The sequence below is a fragment of the Dendropsophus ebraccatus genome, chromosome 6 (genome assembly GCF_027789765.1).
Source record: "Dendropsophus ebraccatus isolate aDenEbr1 chromosome 6, aDenEbr1.pat, whole genome shotgun sequence".
Lineage (NCBI taxonomy): Eukaryota > Metazoa > Chordata > Amphibia > Anura > Hylidae > Dendropsophus > Dendropsophus ebraccatus.
Genome location: NC_091459.1, coordinates 10,149,460 through 10,170,156, shown reverse-complemented (window position 1 = coordinate 10,170,156; position 20,697 = coordinate 10,149,460). Strand labels below are relative to the sequence as shown.

The window sequence follows — 20,697 nt, the reverse complement described above, 5'->3', positions numbered from 1 at the left end:
ATACGCAACAGCTTATGCAATATTATATAACATCTAACAGCATTTGTCATAGTAACTAATATACTAACTGCAGGATATGCAAAGAGTTAACGGAAATCTATATAAGCGGTTAAGATAGCATTAGCCAGTAAGCTATTGCAGAGCAAAGTAGTAAGGAGGATATACATAAAATACCTCCATCGATGGATCAAATTTTCCTAGCTCTTTTCCAATTTTCTCCTCTTCAATTCTTAAAGTTTGAATGGCATTCTGTAAACTTTTATCCTTTATAGTCTCTAGGTCTGACAGCTGTTTGTAAGCATTCATGTTATCAATAGATATTTGAAGCTCGGTGCTGGTTTGGGTCACGTACTCTGTAAATGGCTTCCCCTTGTCTCCACCATCGAGGGACTGCTTTATCCTGGACAGCTGTAGCTGGAGTTCCTTCTGCACGCTGTCATCGTAACCATCCATTTGCTTCTTTTCCTCCATAAGGGTAGAGTTAAAAACGGGAACGTTGACATCAAGGTGACTGTCTAGCTTTCGTCTCAACAGAGGAGAAGCTTTGGATCTTTGAGCTAAACTATCGAAATCTTGTTGGGAACCCGGGGAGGAAATAACGTAGCTGTTTCCTTTCACTTCAAATTCATTTTTCTGAAATGGGCTTCTTATACTGTTAGTTTGCTGAATCTCGCTCTGTAGATATCGTAACTGGTTAATGTGATCTTGTCTCTGCAGGTCGACCTTCTGTTTAAGACTTTCAACACCACGTTTTTGAACCTCTAGTTCCTCCTCTAGTTTTCGCAATTTCTGAACACTTTCCATGCCAGATTTTTTCTCCATGTTCAACTGCTCTTGACTTAACCTTAATCTCTCCTGAAATTCTGAAAGTTCAACTTTCATCAACTTAATCTTCTCTTCCAGCATTGCTTTCTCTTGTCTCAAACCAACAACTTCGAGCCTCATGGTTGAATAATTATTTTCAGTGCTCAGACTGGATTCCATTGACTTTTCCAATTTCTTCCTGAAATCTTCCGCAGAGCTTTTGTATTTCGCAGATTCTTCTTGGTACAGCACAAGCTTTTTCTGTGCTAGTTGCTCATCCACAGTCTTCTTGTGAAGATCATCCTGCGCTTTCTTTAGTTTCATATTAACTTCCTGAAGTTGGTTCTGGTGCTGCTGCAGCTTCTGGTCTACTAGTCGCTTTTCTACGGTTATACTGTTTAGTTCCGCTTTCAGATTTCTTATCTCCTTTTCAGAATTCAGGATTGTTAGGCTTTGCTTGTCACTTTTCTGCCTGATTTCATTGAGGGAATTTTTAGATTTTGATAATTCTTCTTCCAGCCTTTTCACCATGTTCTGAGTTTCATACTCTCCCTTGGACTGTTTTTGGAGTTGCTCACTCGTAGCTCTTATTTGTTCCTTGGAGGATTCTAGTTGTGATTTTACTGTATCTAAATTTTTCTGAAAACTATTTCTTTCCATTGTTGTCTTATCCAACTCAGATTTAACCTTCCTCAACGTAATCTCCGTCTCGCTGTGTGTTCTAGTAAGCTCGTCTAACTTTATTTTCAAAGAATTTGACCACTGATTGCTTTTCGTTAACTCATCCTGCAGCTTTATATTTTTTTGTTGTTCCTCTTTCTGGGACCTAGCAACTTGGTGGAGCTCCTCTTGGGTTTTCTTAAGTTGATCGCGTAAGCCTTCAACTTCCCCACTTCGGGAATGTGATCTCTGTTCAAATACAATCTTTTCTTGCTGCAAATTGGTTATTTGTGAATTTAGAATTTTCACACTGCTTTCGGCTTTCGCATTTGCACGAGTAAGGTCTTCAACCCGTTTTCGGAATTCTTCCACATCTTGTTTTTTCCTAGCTAAATCTTCTTCCAGAAAAGCTAGTTTTTGAAGGCTACTCCTTTCAGACATGTCTTTCTGCCTGAGTTCATCCTGGCAAGCTTTTAGCTTCTCTCTGACATCATCATAATCAGCTTTTTGCATTTTAAGTTTATGCTCTAGGGAGACTTTATCTTGTTGCAATACCTTTAATTCCTCCCCAAAACTCATTCGAATCTTTTTGAGATCAGTAGCCTCTTGCATGACTTCTTCAGCCTTATCCTGACTCTGATGAAGCTTTCGTTCCACTTCTCTAAGTTGCAAGACGTAGCTCTGTTCTAACTGGTTCTTCTGTTCTAGTTCAATCTTAAGTTGTTGCATCATATTATGTGCATCGTCCAACTGATTTCTTAGCAGACGGTTCTTCTCATCTGCTGATGCCTTTTGAATTTGTATTGTATTAAGTTCCTGTTTATACTGTTTAATCTCGTTCTCGGCTTTTTTGTGCACCAGTGTAAGTTCATCAAGTTGCTGCCTAAAGGTTTCGGCTTTTTTAACATACTGATCAATTTGAGCCCCTCGCATGTCTGATTCAATCATATAATGAACCTCTTGCACAGATCGTGCAGGGATAACCATCTCTTTAGAAGAAGAATAACTGTATAATGAATCGGAATATTGTCTCTTTGCTTCATATTCCATCTTCTCCTCTGCCATTTTTTTCTGGTAGACAAGGTCACTTTCAAGGTGTTTTATCTGTCTCATAAGTTCTTCCTCTATCTCAGCTTTCCGTTTGAGTTCAGTCATTAGACTATTTTTTTTCTTTTCCAGATCTTGAACATCAATTTCTTTTCTCTTCAAGTGGTCCTCTAGCTTCCTTCGAGCTGTAGTGCTTTCCTCTATTTGTGTCTTAAATGCTCTAAGTTTGTCCTCCACAGCATCTCGCTTTGACTCCGCTTGTCGTGTGATCTGACGGACGTGTTCTAGCTGTTGCTCGGCTGCCGTTTTCAGTCTGACAGTGGTTTCCAACTCTAAACGGTACTGCTGCACCTCGTATTCGGCCTTTGTTTTTTGCACTGTTAATTCTTCCATTGCCTTTTGCTGTTTTTTAATCTCCATATCAGCAGCAGCCTTAACTTTTGGCAATTCTTGCTCTAGCAAATATTTCTGCTTTTTCACTTCTTCTAGTGATAGCTCGAGCTCTTGAATTTTCAGCAGGAGCTTTCTGTTTTCCTCTGCAGTGGCTTTTTGTTGTTCTGCTAATTCAGGGTAAGCCGACATGGAAGAACGCTCTGAGTATATCAGAGTCTATGATAAAATAAAAGTAAAAAAAATATTCATTTTTGAGCAACTTTTGTGCTATAAAATATTCAATGCAATATGCATTTTTAGAGGGGTATACCCATCTGGGACATTTATGACATTTCCACAGGATATGTCCTAAGTGCCCCCGAGATGTGGTTACCACCTTCTTCTTTGCATAACTCCCATTGACTTAGTGTAGCCCACGAGCAATGATGTTTACATAACTCTGGGTAATTCCCATTAAAGTCAAGTGGAGTTGTGCAAATTACATAACTTGACAAAATTGGCTGTTTTTTGTATACCTAATCACCTCCGACAGCTGTGAACAGGCCGGAGGGGGGCAGGGAGTCCTTGACTGATAGATAGGAGCGGGTCCCAGAAATGGGAATAATAAGGGGTAAAAATAAATATATTTTACAATTTTACATTGGGGCTACAGTAAACCAAACTACACACTACACATACAGCCATTAACCCCCTCCCGCCACTGCACAGTAAATTATTGTCGCTGCAGCCTATGCCTGATGCTGCAGCGACGTTAATTTACGCTGCAGGATGACACAGGTGCAAAAGCTGCGCCTGTGTCATTCGCGGCTGGTCCCGGCTATCAGTAATAGCCGGGGACCCGCCGCAACTCCATGCTCCAGTGCTGAAAGTTAACCGTATAGATACTGCGGTCAGCACGATCGCATCTATAGGGCTCCTAACAGAGAATTCTCCCTCTACAGAGAGAGAATTCTCTGTCCGGTGTCCATCGGGGCTTTGCAAAGTGATTGCAGAGCACAGATGGTAGCCATGGAAACCAGAAGCCTCATGCTTCTGGCTTCCTGTTTACGGAGGCAGGCGGGGGGGAGGGAGGTAGGAAAGGCACGACGCGCAACCGTGAGCACTGCCCCCTCCCCTCTCTCCCCTGCCGCTGTCACAAGATTGTGACAGCGGCAGGGGACAAAGGAGAAGGTGCACATAGGGTCATCAGCTTATGGGATAATTATGATGCGTCAATGACCCAGGTCGTGAAAGGGTTAAGATAAGTCTTATGCATGGTTCTTACTTATCAGAACAAGACTAGTGTATAAAATGTATTAGGAATCAGCAAATCTAATGCCTAGTGAGCTAGCTCCGCACTTTTACACACAAGTGGGAGATCACCATTAAGGTGACACTTTAGAAAAAAGGAAACATTATTAATGTATAAAATGCATACCTTAAATAACTTACCTATTCAGGCCAATTAAAAGACAAAGAGTCAACCACCTTGTCGTGCCAGTGAAGTATCATGACAGTAGTAAAGAAGCGAGATACCCAAGTCCAAAGAAGCAAAACACATACTGTACAGTGAACAAAATATCTGCAGGATGGTCACACCAATAAAAAGAAGTGCCCAACTTATACATACAACATAAACCATGCAAACCCACATGAAGCCTGAACACACAACAGAGAACACAGGTAATTCTATAGGTTATAAGCTAATGCAAAGGCAGGATGTTTGTTGCCTAAACAGAACAATGGCATCATATATAAAAGTGAATAGTAACTTGTTTTATACACCTACTATAAGAAAAAGAAAACACATCATCAGTCAAATATACATCATTCTCTAGAATGTCAGAAAGTTAGATAAAACTAAGTAAAGCAAATTATGTACTTGTAGTCTGCTGGTCTTACTGGTTGTATTACACAGGGTTGGATGTTATTTGTTTATTTATCAAGTGCTTTAACAATAAGGTTGTGTTCTCACTATGCATAAACAACGGCCGCTGTTTGACACATCATTTCATTTTAATTGAAATGCGGGCACGTTTGGGTATGTAATTGGCCTGTGCACCAATTAACCATTGAAGTCTACACAAGGCACGGCCATCAGAGCGGCCATACATTGTGTGAACAAAGCAGGAACAATAGCTGTTGTTTCCTGCATTCATAGACACAAACAATTGTCAAGTCAATTATTTTTGCAGCCACAGGGGAACAACAGCCGTTGTTCAATACAGTGTGTGAACAACGGCCATTGTTTCCATAGGATGCAACGCAGTGCATTATTTTAAGTGAAGAACTGCAGTTGTTTTAATCGCCAACAACGGCCGTTCTTGCCTTAAGAAAATACACTGTGCAAACATAGCCTAAAACTGCTAGCGAAAATAGGGTTTCTATTTAAATCAAATATTAGCCAGATATATTACCTGTATTATATTATGCCTAAGTCTACTAAATAAATAGTTCTCAAAGGCGTTTTCAGGACTTTAGAACTGAATTGTACTTAAGCAATATAAAATTATTTGGGGCCCAACACCCAATACTTCTATGGTGATGCCCACCCAAGTGCTGCGGCTCCTCACTATGCCCAGTTTGGTCTATTCTGTAGCGGCTGTGCCCGACTGCCGCCTCGTGTACAAGGCACAAGATCAGCCAAACCCTCATTTGCTAACAATTACAAAGATTGTGCCGGCCTCAGACTGTGTACGTCAGCTGAACATCTCCCTCTGCAAACTGGGATGAGCTGCCAAAAATTATGGAAGTTAATTGATATTATTAACCAGTTACACGGTTGACTGTCCATCGTATTAGTCAGCTGTCTGCAAGGACCCACTGCTGAGTTGGGCGCTGTGCCAGCTATATAATATACATGCCACAGCACAGGCTAGGGAATTGAGGTCCCTCCAATCTGATCAGAGCGGGTGCACTGATCAATGTGTTCGCTTACTGTAGTCATTTCCATAAGTAAAGCCAATAAAATGGCTGCTCTGTAGGATTTTTACTTAACTATAAACCTAACTGCTGTTAGTGAGAAATCAACAATGCATAGTAACCCATCACCAAAGACAAAAGAAGAAACCAACAATTATACAATGCAGAGAAACTGAGGAAACAACCTGGATATGAGAAATAATCCCCTCACCCACAGTGGACAGTGTAAAAAAAAACTAATAAAAATTACTATAGACTCATTAGCTCTAGTCTGTATCTTTACCTCCTCCTCTTCTAATCTCTTAAGTGTTTCTCCAGAAAATTTAATAAACTGGCTGATTAAAGTCATCAAGGCCGTGTACCGGGTCCTCAGATCCATATACTATAAAAGCAGAAACAATAGGGATTTACACATTGTATCAACAAAAACAACAATCAAATACAAGTTGTATGTATAATGTATGATATAAATGTATACAGGATAAATTTTTCAGACGAAGATAGATAGATTAAAGATAGCAGAAAGTTTTTATATAATATTAAGAAAATTGATGTATACTTTTAACTGTACATCTCATGTGTATACCGTTTTCTTGTATACTGATTGTTTACTACTGTTTTCTTTATTCAAAAAACCTTAATAAAAACCATTGAATCAGAAGATAGACGGATAGATAGATAGATAGATAGATAGATAGATAGATAGATAGGAGATAGATAGATAGATAGATAGATAGATAGATGATAGATAGGAGATAGATAGATAGATAGATAGATAGGAGATAGATAGGAGATAGATAGATAGATAGATAGATAGATAGATAGATAGATAGATAGATAGACAGGAGATAGATAGATAGATAGATAAAAGATACGAGATATAGATAGATAGATAGATAGATAGATAGATAGATAGATAGATAGATAGATAGATAGGAGATAGATAGGAGATAGATAGATAGGAGATAGATAGATAGATAGATAGATAGATAAAAGATACGAGATATAGATAGATAGATAGATAGATAGATAGATAGATGATAGATAGGAGATAGATAGATAGATAGATAGATAGATAGATAGATAGACAGGAGATAGATAGATAGATAGATAGATAGATAGATAGATAAAAGATACGAGATATAGATAGATAGATAGATAGATAGATGATAGATAGGAGATAGATAGATAGATAGATAGATAGATAGACAGGAGATAGATAGATAGATAGATAGATAGATAGATAGATAGATAGATAGATAGATAGATAGATAAAAGATACGAGATATAGATAGATAGATAGATAGATAGATAGATAGGAGATAGATAGGAGATAGATAGATAGGAGATAGATAGATAGATAAATAGATAGATCGATCGTTACTTTTATATAATTATATAACTTACTTCTTGTATAACGACATCAGATGAGCTCTGGAAGCGTCTACGTTTCATTGGAGATTTCTGATGGGAGTCTACCAGTGCCCTATAAGTCATCAGCTGAAGCTCATAATCCTGTAAAATAAACAGATATTACATTGACACCAGCATATGCCTAGATGTTTGCGTCTTCTATTATTTCTTGGCTTTACACGTCATCCAGAGCAATAATACGGCTCTGTAAGGGGGCACCTCCACATACCTCAACAGTTTTAAATTTGCACAGTGCATATGGCGACTACTGAAAAGCATTAGAGTGGCAAACAAATTATATAAAGATGCATACCTTAATGGCCAGAGAATACTGCTCGGAATACTTCTGGCATTCGTCCATTTTGCTTTGCTTCATTTCAATTTCAGAAATCAAACTCTAAAATAACAAAAATCAGAATTGACTAAGGAAATAGTCCCATCACATTTTCGGGCACTGTAAACATGAGAATAACTTTTTAAAAAGGGGGGGTCCAACACATACCATTTCATACCCCCATCGTGACTATATCTGACCATGTGAGATACAAATATATATATGCTTTGCATGTGAGATATAAAAGCATAGTCTACTATTTGTTCAAGGCAGCCTCACTGCAAACCCTGTGTCATGATCAGCATTTTAACAAAAGCCATTAGAAACTGTGACTAAGGGTACTATTACACAAAGTGATTATCGGCCGTACTTGGCCCCTTCCGGGCAATAATAATTTCATGTAATAAGTCAAGTTTTAAATCAACAATAAGCTGACAAGCAAGATGTCAGCCGATCGTTGATTTAAAGAGTGATCTAAAATCCCAATAAGAATAGCCATGACCATCACTCCGTGTAATAGGAGAGGAAGCAGCAAACTGTCACTTATTCCTATGGGCCACCTGGACAATCTAAGGATCATCCAAAAGCCCCTCCTGCAGCTCCCCGCCCAATGAGTGTAATAGCAAAGACAGCAAGCGGGGAAGAGGAGCAAGCCAGCTTACTCTAAAATGTCAGGCCATGTAATACGGCCCTAAGTGTGGTAATGTCAAACATGTACAGGATGTGATGTACCTTACAGGAGCCGAAGGGTTTAAGGCAGCGGCATGGAACAATTGTACTTTGTTTCATTGGGGTAATGTAACAACTACAACTATACAGGTTACCTTCTGCTGATCCAGAAGTTTGGAGAGTGCCTTACTGTCAGGCATGCCATCTTGCAACCTACTTTGTCCTTCTTCTATTTGCCTAATCCAGGAATCAAGTGCCAAGTAGGACTCTTTGTAATATCTCAGAGACTTGCTTATTCCTTCTAGGTCTCTCAATCTATTAAATGAACAGCATAGAGTAAAAAAAAATGATATAGCTTCCCTGAACAGACTCATATACTTGTTACTGCACCTGAAAAGTGATTCCCCAAATTCTGAACACACATTTATGCATACAAACCTGCTGATAGTTCCTGAGAACCTTCTCTTTCTGGCAATGGTTTTCTGATCCTTGTATGTTTTTGAAAAATTAAATCTTGGAGCACTTCCTTAGCCCCCCAGTGCACCTTTTGGCACACCCGCCGCCTCTGATGCTCATGCCTACTGATGCATATTCACCTGCCTGCTTTGGCATTCTTGAATATACATAAGTAGGCTTGAGCACTCTTGGTGATGGCTTGGCCAAACGGTGCCAAAGGCCCTATTTTACACATTTTTTTTTAAATATTAAATTTCTCAAAAATGACAGGACTTACAAGGATCAGAAGACCGGTGTGGCAGGATCGGCACCAATATCCTTGTCGGAAGGCATTTCCCCCGAGTTGTGATGATGGGGAAGGGGGGAGGCCTTCCCCGGCTGATGGACTGGCTGCTCCCGCCCCAGCCACTGACTTACTGAGCGGCCAGTCCATCAGCCGGGTAGTGACGTGTCAGCTCCGGAGATCCCGAAGCCCGGCGGGAGTCCCGCGGCCAGTTCTGCCGCTCACCGTGGGCACGGGGAGAAATAAGTTATTACTTGTAATCCCTTTCACCCCCTGACCCTTGAGGCAAACATGGCTGCTTGAGAATTTATTGCCTTTTCTTTATTAAGCAAATTAAATGTGTGCAAACCTGTTCTCTATCTGAGCATGAACACTCTGCCATCGCTCAGCTATCTGGTCCGCCTTCTCTTTGTGCCAGTCAAAGTCAAGATCCCGCTCCTTGTGCACTTTGAACATCTGATCGCTGATGCTCTTGGCTTTCTGCAATCCATCTTCCAGCGCATGGAACACTTCTCGTTTTTCATCCACCTCTGACCTCCATTGCTATGACGTAATTGACAGATTACAGTCATTTTGTGTGAAAGAGAGAAAGACGACTGACCATATAAATAGTAAGGATGAGTTCAGACATGGCAGAATGCTTACCTTCAAGGTTACGATCAGTCTATCAATTGAGTTTCTTTCGGCTGTAATGACGTCTTCTTCACACAGTTTGGTCTCATATGTTTTCACCAGGCTCTCTGCTCCCTGCGTATTCTTTAGGACGAGATTTATAGTCTTTAATCTGTATGGGGAAAAAGCAGAAAAAATTCTTAGCATGTGTTCACAAACATCTAGCCATCCGGTTTCTTCCCCCTCCTATACGGTACTAAAATATTGGAGGTCCATGGATGTCAGAACTGATCCCACTGTTACTGTTACTAATCCTTCGTAACAAGATAGGTATTCAATATAAGATTGGTGGGGTAGCAACACCCAGCGCACCCTCTGATCAGCTCTTTCTCTGAGTAGTCATTCACATCAATGGTCACCCCACAATCCTATATTGGTGACCTATACTGAGAAATGGCCATCAATAATTTTGGACCACAAAACCTCCTTCAAGTGTCAATGCTGTCACAAAAATTTGTGACATGTCATAGAGACCAGTGAAAAGATTTGATTGGTTCCATCTGAGTGATCAGACCGGTACTGATCAAGAGATAGAGCCGAGGGAAGACGTGCTTCAGCGCATCTACTCCCTGCTCTGAATCAGAAAAAAGAGTCAGACTTATAATGTAGCTCTATGGAGCCTCTCTCAGCTTGTTCTCCGGATTGGCACAGGTGTGAACACTCAGAACCCCACCGATCAAAACTTTTGGCATGTATCTATGATGTCTCTATGACATGTCAAAAGTTTTTTCGTAATAACAGCGACACTTTAATGTCTCCTATATCTTATCAGATTAATATAGACAGTCTAGCCACTTGAATATCCACAAGCTTACCAAGCCAGCTGTAAATAGATATAGAAGAGTAAATCATTATAGCAAAACCATGAAACCAAACGTTCACAGCATAAATAGACAAGTATAAAAAACCATACATTATTCTTAAAGGATAAACCAATAAATCCACCTACTTGTCTAGGTAAATGACAGACATGGAGTAGATTTGGTTCATAGACTGGACAATAATGTTGAGCTCGGATCGTAGGGCATCGATTGATGGGGAGGCAGCGGCTTGACTGAAGAACTCCTCACACTTATCTGTAATCGCTGATAAATCTATTTTCAGGTGGTCCAAATCCTTTTTTAATTTCTGTGGAGGCAAAAAAGAAAAAAGTTCAGATTCTTTGAAAAAAAAAAAAGATTTTGTATTAAAGCGGTATTCTAAGAAAAATTAACATGTCCCCTATCCACAGGATAGGGGATAAGTAAGAGATGAGGCAGGGTCTCACCTCCGATCTTTGTATAGGCCCACGTCTTCTGTGTTATGGATAGAGCCGCGGGTATGGATCTATTAATTCCTATGAAGGTGCCAGAGAGGGAGCCGATTAAGCGCTCTTCCGGCATACTCGGCTCTCTCCAGCACATCCAAAGGAATGAATAGAGCTGTGGGTCACATGCCGTACCCCCAGCTTTATTCATAACACAGATGCCGGGGGGGGGGGGGGAGATACGGAAATCGCCTGGAGTTCAGGGGTTGGACCCCGCCTGATCCTATGGATAGGGGACAAGTAAATTTTTCTTGGAATACCCCTTTAAAGAACTACATACAAAGTCCATGTAAATCCATCCTATCCTTTATTTAGCCTCTGTTTTAGGTAGCACTTTGCGTAAGATTTCCCGAGGCTTCTGCTTTACGTCCATGCTATGTGTCTGCACTGCAAGAACTCCTAGATTTATACACTTGTTGAGATTAATAGTATTGCGGCTCTAACAGAAGTTCATACTAAATATGGATTCCCTGGAGGGAGAACAGATACTTTGATTTATATTTCTGGAAGACACACTGGAAATCACACTAATGCCACAGCTCCCATACAATCTCAATGTAAGACTAAAGGGAAGAATCAGCACCTACCTCTACCTCAGAGATTCTCAATGCACTTTCATGCAGATCATCCCGGTCTAGCGGAGTTCTGATTTGTCGAATAAGCCTTTCCTCGCAGCTCTCTAGTCGGAGACGGAAGTTTCTAATCTCGGAGATATACAGATTGTAAATAGATTCTTCTTGTTCCTCTGTTGAAAATTGGAAGAGAATACGTAATTTAAAAAAAAAAATTAATACTAATAAGGGGCGCAGCGAGCATGACAGTAACCGCTCTCAGTGGCTGTATAACCAGTCATGGCCACCAGAGTTTTGACTTTGCAGACAGCTTGTAGGTTTTGTAATTGTAATTATTGTTTTATAATGCCACAAAAACAGCGTGAGCAACGGTCTTGAAACATAACTTTTGACAGGGCATCAGGAATGTCAAAAATCATTGATTATAAACTACTAATGACATAACAGAAGCTATTTTTCATGACAATGACTCTTTAAGCCAAGTTGAGAAGGAGTCAAAATTATAGTGGAAAGACTCAACACTGCATCAAAAATTGCGATTTTCAAAACAACATTGTGTGTGACACCAGTTATACATTGTTTTTGTGGTAATTATTGAGCATAGTCTTGCCCTATGTGAACAAGCCCTAAAGCAAAGGCTGATTTTGACCCCCACCACCCACTTCATGTCTTTGCTGATTTCATTTACCTCTTTCTGCGGATTTTAGAAGCTCCTCATAGTGCACTTTGCAGACGTTGACCTCCCTCTCCAGCTGGGATATATCAGACACAGAGAACATCTTTGACTCCTGGCTATCTTCCAAGAATTCATCAAAACGAGTTTTCAGATTGCCTAGAACCTGCTGATGTTCTCCGGGAAGCAATGTTTTAATCTGCAATGAAGAGTTCATTTACCTATCAATCACATGAACGTTTATGCAGAGGAGAAAGCTTTACCCTGCCGATATAATAATAATGATGCAGTGTCGATATGTGGACTGATAACCCCTTTAAACATATGTGGACAGTATCTTTAAAGGGGTTATCCAGCACTACAAGAACATGGCCACTTTCTTCCAGAGACGGCACCACTCTTGTCTCCAATTCAGGTGTGGTTTGTAATTAAGATCCATTTACTTCAATGGAACAGAGTTACAAAACCTGCACACAAACTGGAGAGAAGAGTGGGGCTGTCTCTGGAGGAAAATGGCCATGTTTTTGTAGCACTGGATAAACCCTTTAAGCAAATGGTGTAAATGTTTGATGCATTTGGTAAGCCACAAAAGAGAACAGTATCAGGCAGAAGCGGTAAGCTGGGTAAGGCTGGGTTCACACTACTTTATTGAAATCCATTTTTTGCAAAAAAACGGATGAAATAAAACGTATGCCTTTGTGTGCATCGGTTTCGATCCGTTTTTCCACTGACTTCCATTATAAAAAAAAAAGGTTCAAAACGCATCCTTTTTTTTAACGCACACAAAAACGTACTCAACCTCATTTTTGCGTCCATTAAAGAAAATACGGATCCGTTTTGATAAGTTTTTTTTTTTTTTTTAAATCGAAGTAAATGGAAAAACGGATCAAGACGGATGCACACAAAGGCATGAGTTTTTTTCATTCGTTTTTTTGCAAAAAAATGGATTGCAATAAAGTAGTGTGAATCCAGGAAGCTTAATTTTCTACATCATTAATGCAAACAAAGCATAATCCCAGCCCAAAGGACTAGGGATACATACATATATATATATATATATATATATATATATATATATATATACAAAAATACTAACATCTGAACATCTGTGTATGTCACAGTATTTAGCATTAAACAGATATAGAGGTATACACCAATCAACCATAACATTAAAATTAGGTGAATTGAAAAACATACAGTATAAGATCTCGTGACAGTGGCACCGGTAAAGAGATGGTATATATTATATGCAGCAGATTGTGAAATTGACGGGGGCATTTATGAAGGCTGCACCACTGGCGTGCATTAGGCTAAAGGCGCAAATTCTTACCTTCTCCCTGGGATATGCCAGCCATAACCCCTGCCAATTGTGCGACAAGGCTGAAAGGAGGCGTGGCAACACCATCTACACCTGTAGATTTCTGCACCTGATAGGGCAGGCGCAGGTCAGGGCGGTTTTACTAAGAGGCCTGCACCTCTTGGCAAATCTGGCAGGGTAGTTGGGGACGGGGCCTAAAGGTCTGCCTTTAGGTTCGAAGCAAGAAATATGGGCAACCATACGAGTGACTGACAAGGATGTGTACCAGAAACTTGTCGTAAATAAAGAGACGCTGAACATACTGAAGAAACCTTGCTTGCTCGGATGGCTTCGATTTCATTCATGAGGTAATGCCAGGACACCATACTCTTCATGCTGATATGGGATTCGTGCCAGAGTGATAAAACGCTCTGATACATTTGCTCAATTCTGTAATAAAACATTATAAAGTTATGTAATTTTCTAGTTATGTAACCGATCCTTCCAATCCCATCACTTTATAGAATAACATTCTCCTCATTCAGAAATGACATGATAAGAATAGCCTTAATAATACACCAGGGACTGCCTTTAAAGAGACTCTGTCAATAGGTTTATGGTGTCCTATCTCAGGGTGGCATAAACTAGTGACGGAGAAGCTGAATAGATTGTTCTGTGCAGCTGCTCCAGAGATCTCCTCCTGAATAACATGGACAATAAGTAGTCCTCTCCATTATGTGCATGAGCTCAGTATTACTGGATATTCATGAGAAACAGAAAACTCCGCCCACCAGCTGCTGATTGGCTATCCATGCTGTGTATAGGCAGTCAACTGTCATTTAGCAGATAAAGGCGGGGGAGGGGCGTGGCAAGAATCCTATTCTCCTGCATATTAGGAGAACGGCTGAACAGAATTATGTAAGCCCCCTCCTGATAGTGTGTAAGCTCATGCATGCGAGCAGGGACCTCCCTCCTCATGTATGGATAATTATATGTATCTCTGTAATGTCGATTTTTTGTCTATGTATGTACCCCCAGAATTGTAAAGTGCTGAGGAATCTGTTGGCGCTATATAAATAAAAATTATTATTATTATAATTATTATTATGTAAGTAATACACCGATCTGTTCCGCATTTCTGACAATAGTTTAGGCTGCCCTCATTGAAGGCGGCATAAACCTAGTGACAGATTCCCTTTAAGGAGGCTTCCCTTTAAGATGCCCAGTTAAAGTAAACAAACATTGACACTAAAGATTTTTTGGGATACAGAACTGAAATAACCGGATACTATAGAATTTTCACTTTATTAATACGATATATCTTACTTTTTTCCTTATAGGTTATGTAAACCTTTGGCTCTTTGTCTATATAGGTTCACAATTCGGTGTTAAATAATTCCCTAACACATTTAGCCACATTTGCAGTTTTTTTTTCTCATGCAAAGCTACAAATCTCCAGCACTGACACAGATAGAAAAGATAACATGCGGACTGCCTGAAGCTGCCACCAGACGGAGTTTACATGCTAATCTGCATTTTTCTACTTTAAATGGTACCTATCACAAAGTACACAGAGCCGGCGCGCATGAAATAGAGAAAGGGAAGGGAAAGGCTCACACACAGATTTTTGTGTCTTAAGAAGCAGCAACTCAGAACTGGGGGAAGGAGACTAAACAGATAATAAGTATGGAAGGAATTGTTAGTCTCACCATGGGCAGCAACATATCAAAAGTTATGTTTGAGTGGAATACACCTATGGCTGGGTTCACACTACGTATATTTCAGTCAGTATTGTGGTCCTCATATTGCAACCAAAACCAGGAGTGGATTAAAAACACAGAAAGGATCTGTTCACACAATGTTAAAATTGAGTGGATGGCCACCATTTAATGGCAAATATTTGCTGTTATTTTAAAACAACGGCTGTTGTATTGAAATAATGGCAGTTATTTACTGTTATATGGCGGACATCCACTCAATTTCAACATTGTGTGAACAGATCCTTTCTGTGTTTTTAATCCACTCCTGGTTTTGGTTGCAATATGAGGACCACAATACTGACTGAAATATACGTAGTGTGAACCCAATGTATAAAAATAGGACACACAGTGAAATGGATTTGCCATGATTAAGGAGCTAGACCCAAAAATGCATTAGTGTGTTTTTATCCATTTGTAAAAAGTTTCAATAAAGCCTGAATATTTTCTTCCCAATGGAGCTGTGGACTTTCTATACAAGTTGATTTACCGAAGAACCCTAGTATAGCACTTGGCTATAGTACAACCCTAGTATAGCACTCTCCATCAGTCTCACAAAGATTAATGGAGCTGCAGGACTTAGATTCCATTCTTATGATTCCTGGGGGCTCCAGCAGTCGGACCCCCAGAGATTATATATATTTCAGCTGTTCTGTGGATGGGTAATTACTGTTATTTGTGGTCCAATCTCTTAGTAAGGACAGATGGATGCAGTAAGCTGCATGGCTGGTTTCCACATAGACTCCATGGCAAGGTTCACACTATGTAAAAATGATGGCCGTCCTTCATAATAAGATTATGATAATGATTATATTGATTAATAATGATTTATTTATTTTAATAACAAACGCTGCACAATAGCGGTCGATTGTTATGAAAGACGGCCATCACTGTTACATAGTGTGAACCTAGCCTATATAATAAAAGTTCAGTAAAGCAAGGAGAGTCTGATCATTTATTTTAATGTCCCTTTAGCATGAAGGCTTTGGTCACACTTGGTAAGAGACCGACCGTTCCGTGACCCAGTCGGGTCAAAAAACGGCCAGTCTCAGAAAAGATCGGATGATCTTTAGCGCCACTGAGTTCTGATGTGGGTGGATCCTTGCGTGCCCACATCAAAACTCCCCACTGCACACAATGGAGCGTGCACTGACAGGGTTTTCTGTGGCTAATATACAATGAATAGCGGCCGCAGAAAACTGACATGTCAGTTTCTCGCGACGCCGCTAGGGATCCCGGTCGGAGTGTATACTATGTGTATACACTCCCGCTGGGATTCCATAGACGGCAACGCAGCGTATATTTTCGTATTAATCACGACCGTTGTTGCTAATTGCAACAACGGCCGTGATGAATACGAAAATAAACGTTAATTTTGCAAAAATATACGTTGTGTGAACATAGCCTAACACTATATTTTCTTTCTTTACATCAATTGTAAGCAGATTGTACCTGCTCGCAGCGTCAACGGCTTCTTTGTTTGGTGGCGGCACTGTAAAGCACACAGATGGGACCATGGCTTCATTGCCGGTAGGACTGATCACCTTCCACTTTGCTCGGTGTGAGTTGCTCGCCAGGACACATTCATCGTCTTTGTAAATCGTGATCTAAATGAAAAGTTGTAAAAAATATATGACTGACTCTTGTTTTTTTATTGGTTATTATTGACTCTTATATAGATAGTTCACCAAAACTTTTTTGCTTTGATATAAACCGGTGCCTGAATGTGCCATATCATGACATGTCAATTATTTCTGCGGCAGTAGCAAACAACGGCCATTGATTAATCCAGTGTGTGAATAACGACAGTTGTTCCCATGGAGTTCAATGCAGTGCATTATTTTAAGGCAAAAACTGTTGTTGTTTTAGTCACCAACAACGGCCTTTCTTGTCTTAAAAAATAAACTGTGTGAACAGGGCCTTAATTTGTCCTACAACATGTTCTTCTCTAGCACAATGTTGCACAGCAGATCAAAATACGGATGACTGTGGACAGGTGTGAACATGCACTAAAGTGTGCGCTTCTCAAAAACAATATTGTTTTAGGCCTTTTTTTTACCATTTTACATCCGACTTTTTGAACGGCTGCAAAATACGGTCACATAATGCAATCTGTGGCTGTAATTTGGATAATACAGCCATATTTTACTGTGCAAAAAAAAAAAGCCATAAAACGTCCAAAAAAAGCTCTGTGGGAGCATAGCCCTATAGCTACATGAAGGGTACAGCAAGGTTTTTTTTGTTTTGTTCATTTTAATTGTTTTATATTTCACTTTTTTTACATTAACATGCTTTACAGTCAGGCTCATGGACATAGATGACAATACTTTACAGCTAGGCTCATGGACATAGACGACAATACATTACAGCCAGGCTCATGGACATAGACAACAATACTTTACAGCCAGGCTCAACCAAGGGTAAAACAAGGGTTTGCTCCATCTACTGAATCATATACTGACCTCAATCTGTCTGTAGTCACATATAGCTCGAATTGTAATAGATGTTTTCAGCGGATTGTCCGGGTTCCTTGGTTTTAATTGAACCACACTCTTTGATCTTCCAACAAGGCTGGCGACTGTGCTCTTGTACTGTAAAAGCTGCTCTTTTTCTTCCTGAATAATTAACGGGGAAAAAAATAATATTCATGCTAGCAAATCACCTGCCGTATGATGGGTTCTGGCAACCTCTACTTTCAATTCATGTAATTCCATTCAGAGTTTATTTCTTTTTCATTTACTTTTTAAGAATAGCAAAGAGAATGTCACAGCAACCTGATTATACCAATTTTCCCCATAATCTAACATCTGGTTTCTGGATAATAGAAACCTGTTATTAGTTTACCCATTATGAAATAACCATCTCCTCTATAGCACTGTTTCTCTACTCTAGTGCTCAAGTACACCCAACAGCTTATGGCTAGCATAGGGGTAGGGCACCCACAGTAGGCTCTACAGCTGTTGCTAAACTACAACTCCCATCACACCTGGACAGCCAAAGCTTTAGCTTTGGCTGTCCAGGTGTGATGGGAGTTGTAGTTTTGCCTGCTAGGGCAGAATGGGGAACCTTTAGCTCTCCAGATGTTGCAAAACTACAACTCCCATTATGCGTGGACAGCTGAAGCTTTAGGGGTGTTAGGAATATTAAAGGGTTTGTCCACCAAAAAATGTTTTCTTTCAAATAAGCTGGTGTCATAAAGTGCCAGAGATTTGTAATTTACTTCTATCAAAAAAAAATCTCAAGCATTTCAGTACTATTAGCTGCTGTTTGTGCTCCAGGAAAAGGTATTCATTCCAATCTAGAGAGAAGGAGAGGTTTTCTATGGGGATTTGCTACTGCTTTGGACGGTTCCTGACATGGACAGAGGTGGCAGCAGAGAGCACTGTGTCAGACTGGAGAGAATACACCACTTCCTGCAGGACATACAGCAGCTGATAGGTACTTGAAGTAAATAAAAGTAAGTTACAAATCTTTGGCACTTTCTGGCACCAGTTGATTTGAATGAAAAAACATTTTGGTGAACCACCCCTTTAAGGCTGAACGAAGTCTTACAGAGGGAGAGCAGCTCACTATACAACTGACAACCCACTATATGGCTATGTTCACACGTTTGTTTTGCAGCCATCCTTTTGGACTTCCATCATTTTGCTGCCAAAAGATGGTCATCTTTTCATACTGATGGGTGCAAATAACGATCATGACGACAGTGTGTGAACGCAGCCTGTAACATGCATATATCCATGCATATAAAACAGGCTGTTGTACTTCTTACCATTGATTCTTGCACTAAGTCTTCCAGTTTATGTACGCTGGTGGATTTATCACAGCTATACTTCCTCAGTATGGAATCTTTTAAGGTCTTTAGATAATCAGTGGCATCTTTGGCATCGTTGAAGTACTATAATAACATAAAATAGAAAAAATAAGTCAAATAAATAAAACTCAACATTACCATTAAAGGTAGGAAGTCCGGCGCAAATTTTTATTAAAGTATTGTATTGCCCCCCAAAAGGCATACAAATCCCTTATATACACTTATTACGGGAAATGCTTATAAAGTGCTTTTTTCCCTGCACTTACTACTGCATCAAGGCTTCACTGCCTGGATAACATGGTGATGTCACTTCCTGGATAACATGGTGATGTCACTTCCTGGATAACATGGTGATGTCACTTCCTGGATAACATGGAAATGTCACTTACTGGATAACATGTTAATGTAACTTCCTGGATAAAATAGTGATGTCACGACTCCCAGAACTGTGCAGGCTATAGCTGCTTGAGAGGATGATGGCAGGGGGACACTGAGGGACACAGGACACTGGGCATCCCTCTGCTATCATCCTCTCCAGCAGCCACAGCCCGCACAGCTCTGGGAGTCGTGACATCACTATTTTATCCAGGAAGTTACATTACCATGTTATCCAGGAAGTGACATCACCATGTTATCCAGTAAGTGACATTTCCATGTTATCCAGGAAGTGACATCACCATGTTATCCAGGAAGTGACGTCACCATGTTATCCAGGAAGTGAAGCCTTGATGCAGTAGTAAGTGCAGGGAAAAAAGCACTTTATAAGCATTTCCTGTAATAAGTGTATATTGGTGATTTATATAACTTGTAGGGAGCAATACAACACTTTAATAAAAATTTTCGCCGTACTTCTCCTTTAACCTCTTAGGGACATATGACGTACCCGTACGTCATATGTCCGGAAGAGGTGTTCAGAGCCAAAATGGTGCTGATCCCGGCTTGGCACTCGGATGCTTTCGGCTGCAGCAGCCGAAAGCATCCGAGTGCCGATCTCATTAATCTTTGCTGTATTACTATACAGCAAAGATCTCAATGAGAGATCAAAGTGTATATACTAGAAGTCCCCCAGGGGGGCTTCTAGTATAAGTGTAAAAAAAAAAAAAAGTGTTATTATAAGTAAAAAGCCCCCTCCCCCTATAAAAGTCAGAATCACCCCCCTTTTCCCATGTTTTTAATAAAAGTAAATAAATAAATAAATAAATAAACAAATAAACATGTTTGCTATCGCCGTGTGCGTAATCGCCCGAACTATTAATTAATCACATTCCGGATCTCGTACGGTAAACGGCGTCAGCGCAAAAAAAAACCAAAGTGCAAAATTGCCCATTTTTGGTCGCATCAAATCCAGAAAAAAAATTAATAAAAAGTGATCAAAATGTTGTATATGCGCAATCAAGGTACCAATAGAAAGTAAACATCATGGCGCAAAAAATTACACCTGACACAGCCCCATAGACCAAAGGATAAAAGCGCTATAAGCCTGGGAAGGGAGCGATTTTAAGGAAGGTATATTTGTTAACAATGGTTTGAATTTATTACAGGCCATCAGATACAAGAAAAGTTATACATGTTTTATATCGTTGTAATCGTAACAACTTGAGGAACATATATAACAAGTCAGTTTAACCCCAAGGCGAATGGCGTAC

General features: G+C 40.0%; 1 protein-coding gene across 21 annotated transcripts in view; it reads right to left on the bottom strand.

Moving 5' to 3' along the window:
• Window positions 1-20,697, bottom strand: part of DST (dystonin) — a 398,894-nt gene that overhangs the window by 158,467 nt on the left and 219,730 nt on the right. For 18 of the 21 annotated variants that reach the window (XM_069974481.1, XM_069974486.1, XM_069974484.1 and 15 more), the window contains 13 exons: window positions 19,010-19,135; window positions 17,700-17,852; window positions 16,690-16,844; window positions 13,804-13,930; window positions 12,199-12,382; window positions 11,526-11,683; window positions 10,582-10,760; window positions 9,606-9,744; window positions 9,310-9,503; window positions 8,377-8,536; window positions 7,532-7,615; window positions 7,213-7,320; window positions 6,089-6,187 (listed from right to left, as the gene is read on the bottom strand). In XM_069974481.1, coding sequence (XP_069830582.1) covers window positions 6,089-6,187; window positions 7,213-7,320; window positions 7,532-7,615; window positions 8,377-8,536; window positions 9,310-9,503; window positions 9,606-9,744; window positions 10,582-10,760; window positions 11,526-11,683; window positions 12,199-12,382; window positions 13,804-13,930; window positions 16,690-16,844; window positions 17,700-17,852; window positions 19,010-19,135 — 1,866 coding nt within the window. Of the gene's footprint in view, window positions 1-174; window positions 3,121-6,088; window positions 6,188-7,212; window positions 7,321-7,531; window positions 7,616-8,376; window positions 8,537-9,309; window positions 9,504-9,605; window positions 9,745-10,581; window positions 10,761-11,525; window positions 11,684-12,198; window positions 12,383-13,803; window positions 13,931-16,689; window positions 16,845-17,699; window positions 17,853-19,009; window positions 19,136-20,697 lie in introns of all 21 variants that reach the window. The other 3 variants (XM_069974495.1, XM_069974503.1, XM_069974502.1) reach the window with 1 other exon arrangement.